This window comes from Panicum virgatum, chromosome 5K (genome assembly GCF_016808335.1).
Source record: "Panicum virgatum strain AP13 chromosome 5K, P.virgatum_v5, whole genome shotgun sequence".
In the NCBI taxonomy this organism is placed as follows: Eukaryota; Viridiplantae; Streptophyta; class Magnoliopsida; order Poales; family Poaceae; genus Panicum; species Panicum virgatum.
The window spans coordinates 58,332,182-58,344,260 of NC_053140.1; the positions used below are offsets into that span (position 1 = coordinate 58,332,182).

The 12,079-nt window shown below is 41.2% G+C and overlaps 1 protein-coding gene and 1 long non-coding RNA gene across 2 annotated transcripts; one reads left to right on the forward strand and one right to left on the reverse strand.

Moving 5' to 3' along the window:
* The first annotated feature begins 776 nt into the window (after positions 1–776).
* On the forward strand, positions 777–1,575 carry LOC120710805. The gene is made up of 2 exons (XR_005690017.1): positions 777–1,010; positions 1,127–1,575. It is a non-coding gene; the product is annotated as an uncharacterized LOC120710805 (long non-coding RNA).
* A 755-nt stretch (positions 1,576–2,330) lies between these two features.
* LOC120708980 (vacuolar protein sorting-associated protein 53 A-like) lies at positions 2,331–11,486 on the reverse strand. Its single transcript, XM_039994454.1, has 24 exons — positions 11,187–11,486; positions 10,939–11,033; positions 10,586–10,642; positions 10,293–10,443; positions 10,124–10,194; positions 9,837–9,961; positions 9,139–9,299; positions 8,899–9,040; positions 8,618–8,681; positions 8,005–8,193; positions 7,876–7,917; positions 7,661–7,765; positions 7,523–7,582; positions 7,130–7,207; positions 6,131–6,238; positions 5,970–6,035; positions 5,186–5,263; positions 4,952–5,085; positions 3,971–4,064; positions 3,777–3,854; positions 3,628–3,690; positions 3,254–3,322; positions 3,040–3,135; positions 2,331–2,934 (listed from the first exon to the last, which is right to left on the reverse strand). Exons 1-24 carry the CDS (start codon positions 11,233–11,235, stop codon positions 2,593–2,595), a joined length of 2,517 nt encoding a protein of 838 aa, XP_039850388.1. The 5' UTR covers positions 11,236–11,486; the 3' UTR covers positions 2,331–2,592.
* Between the last annotated feature and the right edge of the window lie 593 nt (positions 11,487–12,079).

A 12,079-nucleotide genomic window follows, 5' to 3' on the forward strand; every position in this document is an offset into this window, starting at 1 on the left:
TTTTCTTTTCGGCTCACGAACCGGTATGGGGGACATATGTAACCAGTGGCATGAGAATGTTTATACCAGTTGTTTTTTGAGCACTGCGAGCTCCAAGAAAAACGTGGAGTTGGCCCTTAACTCCAGGTTTTATCGGGAGTTAGAGTTGCTGAAACTAGACATGTTTGGCATGACAAATTAGTGGAGTTGGTGGAGTTTTTGGAGTGGAGCTCTGCCAAACACATCTTTAGTCCTTGTTTAGATGCAACGTGTAAATTTTTTAAAAAAGAATCTTTACACATTTGAAGTATTAAATATATACTAATTATAAAACTAATTACAGAACTTGTCTGTAAACTATAAGATAAAATTATTAAGACTAATTAATTCATCATTAGCACATGCTTATTGTAGTTTTGCTGTAGCAATTTATTGTCTAATTATGATCTAATTAGACTCATTAGTTTCATCTCGTAATTTACAAGCAAATTATGCAATTAATTTTTTATTTTGTCTAGATTTAATACTCCATACATGTGCCGCAAGATAGTTTTGAAATTTTGAATTTTGCATCATATAATATGTAAATCCACACAAATTTGAAGGAAAAAAAAAGTTTGATGGTGAGTGGTCTTCATCGTGCGAGCTACTGTCCGGAGTCAGATCCGTATCGCTGTCACGTTCTGCATTTGGAGAGACCGCAAGGCCCCACCCCCACGCGCCGAGGAGCAGTACACCACCCTGTCCGCCCGCCCCGGTTCATGAACCCGAGGAGGGAGGAGCTCGGCCATTCGGCCATTCCTGCCTCCGCGCACACATGCGCATGTGAGGCCTGCGTTGGCACCGCGCAAGTGGCGGCAGCCTTGCCGAAAACGAACCACACAGCACTTCCCTCGTCGCCGGCACTCTCACCATTCGCCACGCCCACGGCGGCTTTGGTTTGCTGACAAAAGACGAAGCATTTCTATATTCGGCAGAACCAGGCTCAGCAGGAAAGATGTTTGGCAAGGCTGCATCTGCATCCATCCAAGGTCTGGAAGATCCTTTCCATTGATGAAGATGAGCTGAGCAGCATCCTGCAGGTGTTGCAGAAAGAACATCACCACTGGCACTGACAGGAGCAAGTGGTTTTGATTGTGCTTCGCAGGTAGCAGACGACCTTGATTGCTTGGCTTGGACTTGGACGCTTGGTCGGTAGAGATCCGGAGAAAGATAAGATCTGGACGCCACGCAGTTGTACAGGTCTGGGTGACACGTTACGCTCGGTGTATGGGCTGGGGAAATGGGATAAGGGGTGGATAAGTTGATCTGCAAATATGTGTGATGTCCGTTTGATGCCTACTTGCAAATAAATTGGTCTAGAAAGTGTCGTGTATTGTTTGAATCCATCTTGCAGGTTTCGTGCCAGATCGATGCTGATGATAAGCATGTGAAGCAGGAAAGTCTCCAATATGATTGATTGTGTAGGGAATATTCTTTTAGTCGGGTGCGTATGTTGTTCTTAGATGCCTGTCAGGTGTGGTACTGAATGGCCAATAAGGTTTAGGGTACGGGGTACCCCATACAGAAATTGGCTAGCACAAAAATTCGGGCTGGCATTTTTTCTTTTTCTTCCCAACATTTATCTAGATATTATTATTTGAAAAGGTTATCAAAATATCTTTTTTAGTGAATTGGAGAGGAGTTTCAAAATCTAAAGTTGTCAATATTATTCCTCTGAATGTTAGGAAGAAAATAAATCATATTGCACGTAGGGATGAGACGCAGCTAGGGAGGGGTGCGGGGAGGGGCTGAGACGCAGCTAGGGAGGGGTGCGGGGAGGGGCTGCAAGCGGAGGCAAGGAATCGCGTCGCCTCCTGATTCGCGAGCCACGAGCAGTTCTGCGAGAGGGAGAGGATAGGGTAGCAGGGATAAATTTGTCATTTCACGTTGCTCTTCAATTAAATTCGATAGTTTAATGGGTGTAGTGTCTCCCAGCAAACAGTCATAATTTTATAGTGTCCTTCGGCAAAGACAGATATTTTTAGTGGTCTATGGCAAAGTTTTAACTTTAACAATGTCATGTGACAATTTTTGCCTTATTGATAAACAACACGTCGACACATACTTCACCCTCGAAAAGAGGCGGGAGGGGGGCAGCTGTCGCCACCTCGCCGGGTCCTCTCTCCTCCTGCGATGCGAGCCGGCTTGTGAGAGAGACAGAGAGAGTCACCAGCTAGCAGCAGTACTTTTCTAGTTGCCAGCAGCAGTATTTTTTTCTCACACAAATCAGCATCAGACAGCCAACAGTACTTTTCTCTCATAGCAAATCAGCACCAGCCACCAGCCACAGCCAGTAGAACAGAGTAGAGTGAATAAGTTCTTGAGCTCTCATGCACAAAATAAGAAGAAAAAAAATCTTATCCCATGGCTTAAACTATCTCAGATCTCTTTGATACAACTGAGCTACCCGTTCTCGGTAGAATGGGATATGGGATACTTCTGTCAAAATGGTTGTTATACAGTATACACTGAAGGTTAACAGTAGAGGTGTACATAGTGTGCAAAGAATTTCCTATATCTATGTGCACTGCAAGAGGGTCGCAAACTATGAACACAACCACGAGCAAAATTTTACGCATTGAAGAGTTTCCGGAACGGCCCGTCCTTCCGATCTTTGGCCGCCTCCGTCAATGCAAGGAACCTCTTGAACCCCGTGGTCGCTGCTCCCCGCCCAAGCGCCGCGGCTCGGGCGAGCACGTCCTCTCTGTTCGCCAGAGCTCCTGTCAAGGCAGCCATGCTTGGTGTAATAGAAACGGCTGGACTTGCCACAGACGGTGCCATCTGGACGGATGCGGTGGCGACCGGTGGTGCGACAGTCGGTGCCACCGCTGGGTGTTTGATGGCGGGAGCAGGGGCAGGGGCGTGCTTGTTGAAGTCTTCCAGAATGGCTTGCTGATCTGCTTTCTTCAAGCCCTGTGACAGAACACGAACAACAGCCGAAACAATCAATTGTCAGATTGTCACGAGGGATGGAAGGTTGTTGGTATCCAAGATATGCCAGATTTTTAAGCATAAAACCTTGAGGTCAAGTATCCGCTGAAACTCAAGAGGCGTGCCCTCGGGAAGGAGGGCGCGGTATGTGTTTGCAACAGAATCAACCGGTGACAAAATAACCTGCATAAAGTTATGTCATCAGCTTGATATTACATGGTGCTAATCATTCAGCAAAGTGCCTCTTCAGCGATACTGATGTAAACAACCAACGCTCAAGACATCATTGTCTCCAATTTACCTTAAGTAGTGCTTCAGCTTTACTCATTTCTCGGCTTACAAACTTCGAGTAGCTAGCTGCACCTGAACTCTGGTACATACAATGCAACGAAGCCACATTTAAATTTGTAACATAACTAAGAAATCAATCTTCTCATAATTATGACTGTGATCCATTATAAACTATAAATCTGCCACATTTGCAGTTTATGTGCATAAGAAAGACCATTTTAGCCGAGCACTTGTACTTCCAGTGCCAGAATTCATCCCAAAGATTCATGTATACTTGAAACAGAAGAATTTACTCCTTTAGGCAGGTTCCTAAATCTGTCACTAGATAATATAAAGCATATACACCACGTATTATGTTGATGATTGTGCTGATTAGAAGGTTACCTGTTTTCCAAGAGCTGGGATATCTAGAAGAATAGTCTTAACTGCTTGAGTGTCCAAGAGCATCTTCGGAGAGAGAAAATGCAAAGCAATGAGAAACATCCTAAATGCTGAATAAAATCAAAATAGCTTCATATAGTGTTAATATGTACCTGCTGTGCACCAGTTTCTGATATATGCTTGCACTTGTATATGTTGAGATAAAACCGAGGACCCAGAGAGGCTGCAAGCTGCATCAGAACAAACAAGTATAACAGATCACGCGTAGAGCCAATGTGTAGTTTATGACAAAAAGATGAAAGACTTGAGAGGTTGTAGCTACTACGAAGATGAATACCAAACTTACTTTGTCCAGGAAATATTGGAAGTAGGTAGGTGAAAGCAAGCTACCAAGCATAGGAATACTACTGGACAGAATAGAGCTGATACCATTCACATATCTGTCATGGAAGAGTCAATCCTATCAGTAGATATTTAAATATGTTTAGCAGATCTGAAAATGTTGCAACGCAAAGAATGCTTATAAAGAAACCAGATATTACTTTTTTTCAAATTTAATAAAAGCATGATGACAGTAGCACAAAATCTCAAAGATCCCATAAAAGAAACTCAAACGCCTATTTAATTTGCAACACCATTTCTAGGGGCTCATATGCTATAACTGTAATTTTGATTTGGACTATAACCCCACAACTCCAACCTAAGCCCACCTAAAATTGTTCAGTCCAGCAATCTGCCATTGGCATAAGATAGTTCCCAGTTAGGAGCAGTTCCAAGTCAATTGAATCCTAACTTCTTTCCAGTTGAACAATATTGATGCCCTGTTTGGCGATTCTCGATTTTGCTTCTTGTAAGAAACTGAAGAAACCCTGCCACACTAATAATTTGGTTTCTCATTCTTGCAAGAAACAAGGATAAATATTTCAATTTTTTTTTGTAGCTATTCAAGAAGAATCACCCAAAATGATGGTTCTCATGAGAATCACCTCCTTTATCTTACGAACAATCTTTCAAGAACCTGAAAGCACTATACTAGCCAAACAATTGCACAAACTGATACTGGTTAATCAGATAAGCTTTTGCAGGGAGAAACAGAATTAAATATCCTACCAAACGGGGGCTAACTACACCTGCTGCAAAATAAGTGACATCATCGCATATTGCCACATTATGACCTATGACAGACTCCCATATTTCCAAATTTCTCATCAAGGATTTTCCAGCAAAGCTTACGGCCAGTACTCCTTTTGAGCTTTAAAGAACACATAATGAATATAAGGAAAGGATTTAACATAAAATAGCATATAAGGATCCAGCAAAATCCTACTCTGATTGATCACCAACGCTCTCAAGGGTAGCCCACGGAACACGAGTCATTGCAACCATTTCAGCATCAAATTTGGTTTCAAGCCCATGCACAAGAGTCATTAATGCTCTTGTGATCACAGCTGAGAACTCATCCTGCAGGTATCAAAGCATTGAGGCCTTCTCTCTAACAATAATATCAACAACATACTGACATAGGTAGGGATAAGAACAACAAAAGATAATGATCAGTCACCTGAACTTCAGACATGTCCACCTTGTCAGCAAAGTGAGGGTTAATCATCTTAGCAACATTCTCAGCTAGCTCACCAGACTGTAAAATTTATGGAGAAAGTTAATAGTTAGTTTGAGAGAAACTCTATCATGCACACATGCATGCCACACACAGGGAAAAATAGGCTAAATAGCTACATGCTGCAACAACGAACTTAAGCACTAGATGCCACGAACTATTGTGCTGCCCATCTCCAGTGCTACCCATTTCCAACCCCAGCTTCCGATGGAATGGCAATAATAAGATCTTACACTGACAAACTAGGTAGTGGTACCATGGAAAACTGTGGACTAGTAACACAAATCAGGGTACTTCATTATAGAGAAGGGAAGGCCAAGATGCAAGAGTTTTGAAAATATACAAGAACTGCTTTTATATTACTGAATTCCTATTTCTATTTTGAAGCCAAAATTGGGATTTTGTGATCAAATCAATGTTAGTGGCACTTTGCAAGTGGAGTATGGAGATAACAAAGAAGTTGTGGCACGCCTAACCTTAGGCGTGGCAACCTTAGGGTTTTTTTTTCCAACCTGGGCCTTGCCCGAATTTCATTACTCAAAGTAACGTGGCAGCCTTAGGTAGGGAATCAAACAGGTCCTAAGTCCGCAAGTATCCAGTGAAGACCAGGAATTTTTGGATACTTTATTTCTGTCTAGCATGGTGGAAGTTATTAACAATACCATAATTTCATCATGTTTATTTCTACACCAGGCTACCATAATATTTGAAGGAAAAACTGACTTACTGTCTGGTGACAATATTCTGCAGTGTTGACAATGTAGCAGATCATTCTCTCATCCCTGTCCGAGGTCTGCAGTGATGGCAACAGGACCATAAATTGCCGCTAACAGTATAACACGAGGAAAGCAAGGGGGAAGGGTAGCAATTCACTGGTGACAATCATACCCTTATCTGCCCATCGGTACCAGTGGCAGCTGCAACAATACCAGTTCCACCCTTTGGTAACCTGGCATATAACTTAGCCGCATAGGCCTTGAGTATTCTTTGAAATACCTAGCAACAATAGAGGGGGGAACAGTTATGAGCCCATTCAAACACGAAATTTTATTGGCTGATAAAAACAGTTAAGCGTAAAAAAATATTAGTGCTTAGCACATTGAAGGTCATACTTCATTGGCTTTGATATCCATATAAATCTAAACATCAACAAATAATAATCAATATGTGCTCAAACAGTTCATCTAGTATCAAATAGGCTAGTGTCCACACAGCATAGATCCAACACACTTCATATGGAGTATGGACAGCAAATTTCATTCATATGATAGTAGTCCAAGGCATGATCCTGTTGCATTTTTCCTTCTAGGTATAATTACTGCCCTGTAGCTGCTCAACAGTGCATGTCTAGGCAATAGAAAAGGTACTACAAAATAGTAAAACTAATAGCCCTTCATGCTAGTTTAGGCTATAGAATCACGATACCACTAACATCATGCCCAAAATAAATTATAGTCTCAGGAAAGTAAATTATTGGAGTTATCAGATTGGATCTGTTCAAAAGGATTTAATATCAGTGTCAGTCAGGCTCACTGATAGTAATACTCCACCATAGACAAACTGCTCAAGAAGCATATAAGCAGTAAGTGTATTAAAATAGAAAGCACTGACAGCTGCATAAACAGCAGGCACCAAGGAACCACTGATGCGTTTTTCTTGTTGTTATACAGTTTACATGCTTTTTAATGATCTGAGACATTTGTAGGCATATTCGCATTCGTTTCGTGTCCATTCCATATTGGTATTCGATGTAAGGTGTTCCTATATGTTTCCAATATCCGTGGGAAAAATCTGAAAGCAACCATTGTAGCACGAATGGAGCAAATAAAGTACTGTACATAAAAGAAAAAGGAAAATTGTCAACTGAAACTGAAAAGGACTGCCTACCTGAAATAAGTTGAATAGTGTTTGGTTCTTTGTTAATGCACTGCACCTCTTTAAGCTTTTTCTAATCACCAAGAAAACCTGCACAGGTGAAATTGTAAACCAGATTAAGATAGTATTTTAGTAAAAATTGCTGAGCAGAGGTGTATGATGCAAAATCTGCAAGAAGGCCAGCTTTGGAAGTCTAGACCTAACTTGAAATTTCTATCATTATACACAAAGTTGATACATTCTCCGGTACAAACCAGAGGGAGGGAGGGAACTAGCCACTTTTCTGACCAACCGCAGGACAAAAAATATGGAATTTTGGTGAAGTTTGACCGAGCATGGAAACTTCTATCAGCCAGCAGGGGCAAACCTTCTAGAAATAATTTTGTAAAGAATTGTATTATCTACCTGCATGCTGCTAGAGAGAATGTTTGTCTGACTTCCTTCCTCTGTTTCCCATCTTTCTTCCTGCCAGAATAGAAGAGTGAGCTAATGGCACACAAACCTCAAATACCATAGTTCGAATTATATTCATGTTGTGTATACCTGGACAAGTTTTTCTAACTGATCCACTAAAGATTTCTCCTCAAGTTCTATGTACACAGTCATATATGGTTCAAAACAAGAAGATATGATCCCATGGAAGTTAAACTGCAAGAAAAATTGGCCAAAGTATGAGATATCAATATACAAAATGAATCATCATATAGAACTTGTAGAAACAGTACTATGCATCGCATAATAGCTGATAGAATACTAACCCCAGCACCAGGAACTGACAAATCCTTCTGCTTGTCTTTATCCTGTCAGTAAACATATGCTAGAAGAGTTGGAAAAAATATATAATACAAGGGGGGCAAAAGAACAGGTTGAGATTAAACAACAGATACTTGTTCAGCTTCATGATTAGGTGCTGCCAGTTTTTTCTCGTATTTCCTTCGTATGTCTGAAACAATTTTATTGTGTTCCCCACCCTCCTCTTCATCGTCACTTGCTGACTCTTTATTTCTAGCAGTTCCAGTTCCACCACTGAATTTCTCTGCCAATTCTTCTTCAAATTCAATGGTTCTCTGGAACGCCTGCATAGCGAGCGAGAATCTCAAAAAGTTCACTACGTATGTTCCATATGGCAAAAAATGGATCAGTTATCATGTTCAATCCGCACAACCAAACATTACACAAATATCTCTACCACTTCATGTCTTGTAATGCAACAACATTTTGAAGCACATAAATTCTGTATGTTTTATTGGTCATTTTTTTAGGAAACAGTAGATCTGATAATAAAAGGCCTTGAACCAAGAATATTATAAATCACCTAAAGACCTATAACACAAAATAGAAAGAAGGGTATCTATCATTGGCACAGCATTGTAAGGTAAATGGTACATAGACATATCCATTTGTTATCCATGATTCCAAGATCTTTAAGGAAATGATACACAGCTCTCCTGCGTGTTTGAAAAAAAAAACATGATTCCAAAAAATCACGAGGGGAATTACCAATAACAAAGTTGCAACATCTGGCTTTTCTTTCAGATTATTAAGGATATCAACAAGCTGGGCCCTGAAAAGAAGAATTTTCATCAATAAATTTATTTGTAAGATGGAAGATAAGGATTGATCATAATGTTAAAGCAGAAACTTGGCTGAGGAGACAGAACAGATATAATATAGTGCAGCAAACAAGAAGTAAAATCAAGTGAAATTGCTGTTTCAGTACTATGTAATCTTAATTTGAGGGTAAGATCATTAACTGCAAAACTAGATGAGTGAAATCAGACCTTGTAATCTTACAGAACTGGATACACAGCAGATAGTCAACATGCCAGGAAGGTGGAAATATTTTCCAGGTATCTTCATTTGACCGCAGTCGGCGTTTAATCCATGCATATCTCCTTTCAGTCTTGTCTAACTTGGCAAGTTCTGATTTTTGCAAGAGGAATCAAAATACCAATGAATTAAAGGAGTAAATTTATAGCAAAATTATAGACTGATAAATGAAGCATATGCAAGGTTTTGACCTGCTCCTTCAAAGATCTGCCTATATGAGGTGAGTTCCTTGCTACAAAAATTCTTCACTAGTTCTTCCCTTACAGATGGTTCCAATGCATCAACCACCAAGCAAGCATCAGACAGCTGCTGCAACAGCATGGGATCTTCTGTTTCCTTCCCAGTTCCTAAGCTGAAAAGGTACCGATTAGTGGATCTATTTCACTGTAGGAAATAATAGACATAAAGAAAGCAGAAAAGCTGCCAACTGAATGAAACTGAATTCCTTCATTGCCTTACAATACCAAGCACAAAACATGCTAAAAACAGGCCTGCCAGCCCGTCTACAAGGTCCATATAGAAGGAACTGGTGCCCCTGCCTGTTAACTGTTACCATATGATCGCCGGTTATGCCCTGAAATCAGGCTGGCATGGTTGTACAATCATTCCTACATGTGTGACCATACAGATTGATGCCATCGATTTTGGAATATCAACTACTTCCTTGCAGGTTAATTCCAGAGTATTGAATGATATTGCTTGAAAAATGTAAAACATACGCAAAGGTTGCCATTTCGCAAGTTAGGTCAACTATTCGAGCTGACACGTGGACTTACATCATCCTTTTCCTGTTTACTGCTTTGGAATTAGCCAGAAACTGGATTTGCCACTAACTGATACTAGCCTCGCACCTTTTTCACAACAACAAAAAAGTTCAATTGCCATGTACCTTGAGAAATCTGAAAATACATGAGATTTGAGGATTTTCTTAATGTTCTTGAATTTCTCTCTCAGCTCTGTTATCTTGGGCACATCTCTATAGGCTTCAAAATGACTGCATAACTGGTTTACTGCCTGAAAATAGAATTAGAAACCTTGTTGGAAATCCCATGCACATAATCATAAGCATAAGTATGCCCATCATGCGAAATGATCAGTGGTAGTGTCAAATATTTCAGCCATTGAGATCAATTCGTGCTTGTTTACAGGTGTAACAGCTAACTAAATCATTCTTACCTCCAGCTGGGCAGCTGCTTCTTTATACTGTCGTTTTGATGCCATAACCTGAAGTTGCTCAACAGCGGAAACTGCACATAAGCACAGAGCAACATGATTTAGCTGAGGTTGATGTCCTTTGCTAGAGGGAGGGAAGGAGCGAGGGAGAGAGGGAGGAAGAGAAACTGACCAAGCATAGTAAGACGGTGAAGAGCGGTTATTGTAGTTGTTATATGCCTCTTGGCACAATCCAACTTTTTGATGTCGCGGCATATTTCTTGAACCATTGATTCACTTTGTTCAGCCTTTGTTTTTATCTCATGTATCTTGTGCACTAATTCCTGTTAGTGGGAACAGAGTTAAAATCCAAGAAAGCCATTAAGTGTTCACTCCAGTTATCTGACAAGCCACGCTGCATCATGAATTGATCCAGCAGCTTCATAGAGGGAGAATTTAATAGAGCATACAACGTGAAAATTTGACCTGAACAGCATTTGTTGCTGCCGCAAGTTCTTCCTTGGCCTTGGTTCCTGAGTTGCTCTGTGGAGTAAACCAGTTTTCCATTATCCAATACAGTATAATATAACTAAGAGCAAAAGCGGGTAGAAACACCTAGTCCTATGATTCTAGCAGCACGATTTCATTAATAGCAAATCTTAAGCAAGTTGATTAGAACTGCATCATACGAACTTGATTACAATACCATCGGCATTGCACTGATCAAATTATGAGACACGTAAGTTTGGTCAGCTCAGTTTAACCAATCCAGAACAAAGAGTGTCAGCATTACAAACAGCAGCACTGCATGACCAGGATGTGAGACCACAAGACCGAACCTGCTGTCGTACGGCGGCGAGGATGCTGGCGTCCACTCGGCGAATCTCACTCTGTATCTTCTGCATCAGCGGCTCGACGCCCGACAATGACGCCTCTGAAGGTCACAGCAAAATAAAACCAAATTGTTAGCGCAGGAGTTCCGGCCAACAGCACAGCTTAAACCAGCGCATTGCCGCCGCCGCAACAGCAGCTTCACGAGCGTTAGAGCGAGGAATCATCGATTCGATCCGAGCGGAGGAGAGCGTACCCGTGGGGAACATCTGGTTGATGTACTCGAGAGCGCTGGACTTATCCATTTCTCCGGCGAGATCTCTGCCCCACGCGCCCGCGCTCTGAGGATCTGGACAGGCCTAGAAGGATCTGGAAGGGGAGGGCGGTGAGGAGGACCCGATCTGGCAGGGCACGGGCAGCAGCCTGCCCCTCGCGCGCGCGAGGGGATGAGGTGGCGGGAGAGGTGGAATCGCCGGCGGGTACTCGCCGTCGGCGGCAGCTCGGCCGTTCAACGGGTGGCGCCCAGACCAGTTGATGTTTTATGAGTTGCCCGCAAGAGTCCGCTTCCGAGATGTAAAGTTCAAGTATTCACTGGTTAACCATTAGTACTAACACTGTTTAATTTTTTTTCATACAAAACTTCTGAGTTGTGAAAGGTAAAATTTCTAAGTCGAGCACTCAAATTTCTATTTTGATGCTAGTTTAGATTTTCACATGTCTTCGACCTAGATGTATAAGAACAACCCGTGAACAACTCTTGCCTAAGCTTATTATATATAAAAAAAAACTCTTGTCTAAACTTTCAATTATAAATTCCCACCAGATATTGTACAAAATTAATTAATTTGACAGGATTGAACGACTGTTCGGAATTTATTTTGAATGTGAAACTCATCAAAAAAATTGAAGAAGGCATATGGAAGTCATCATAAAATTGAAAATGCTTAGGGCATGTACAATACAATGTGTTTATATTTGTCTGCTTAAAGACGAGGAATACTGCTACATCGTTAAGGGCTAGAAGTTAATCTCTCCCACGCAAATACGTTTTTAGATGAACTTAACTACCTTTCTAACACACTTAAGCACCAAGAGCGAACTTAAACATTTTGTTTCATGGACAAGCATCTGGTGCAAAATGACACAATG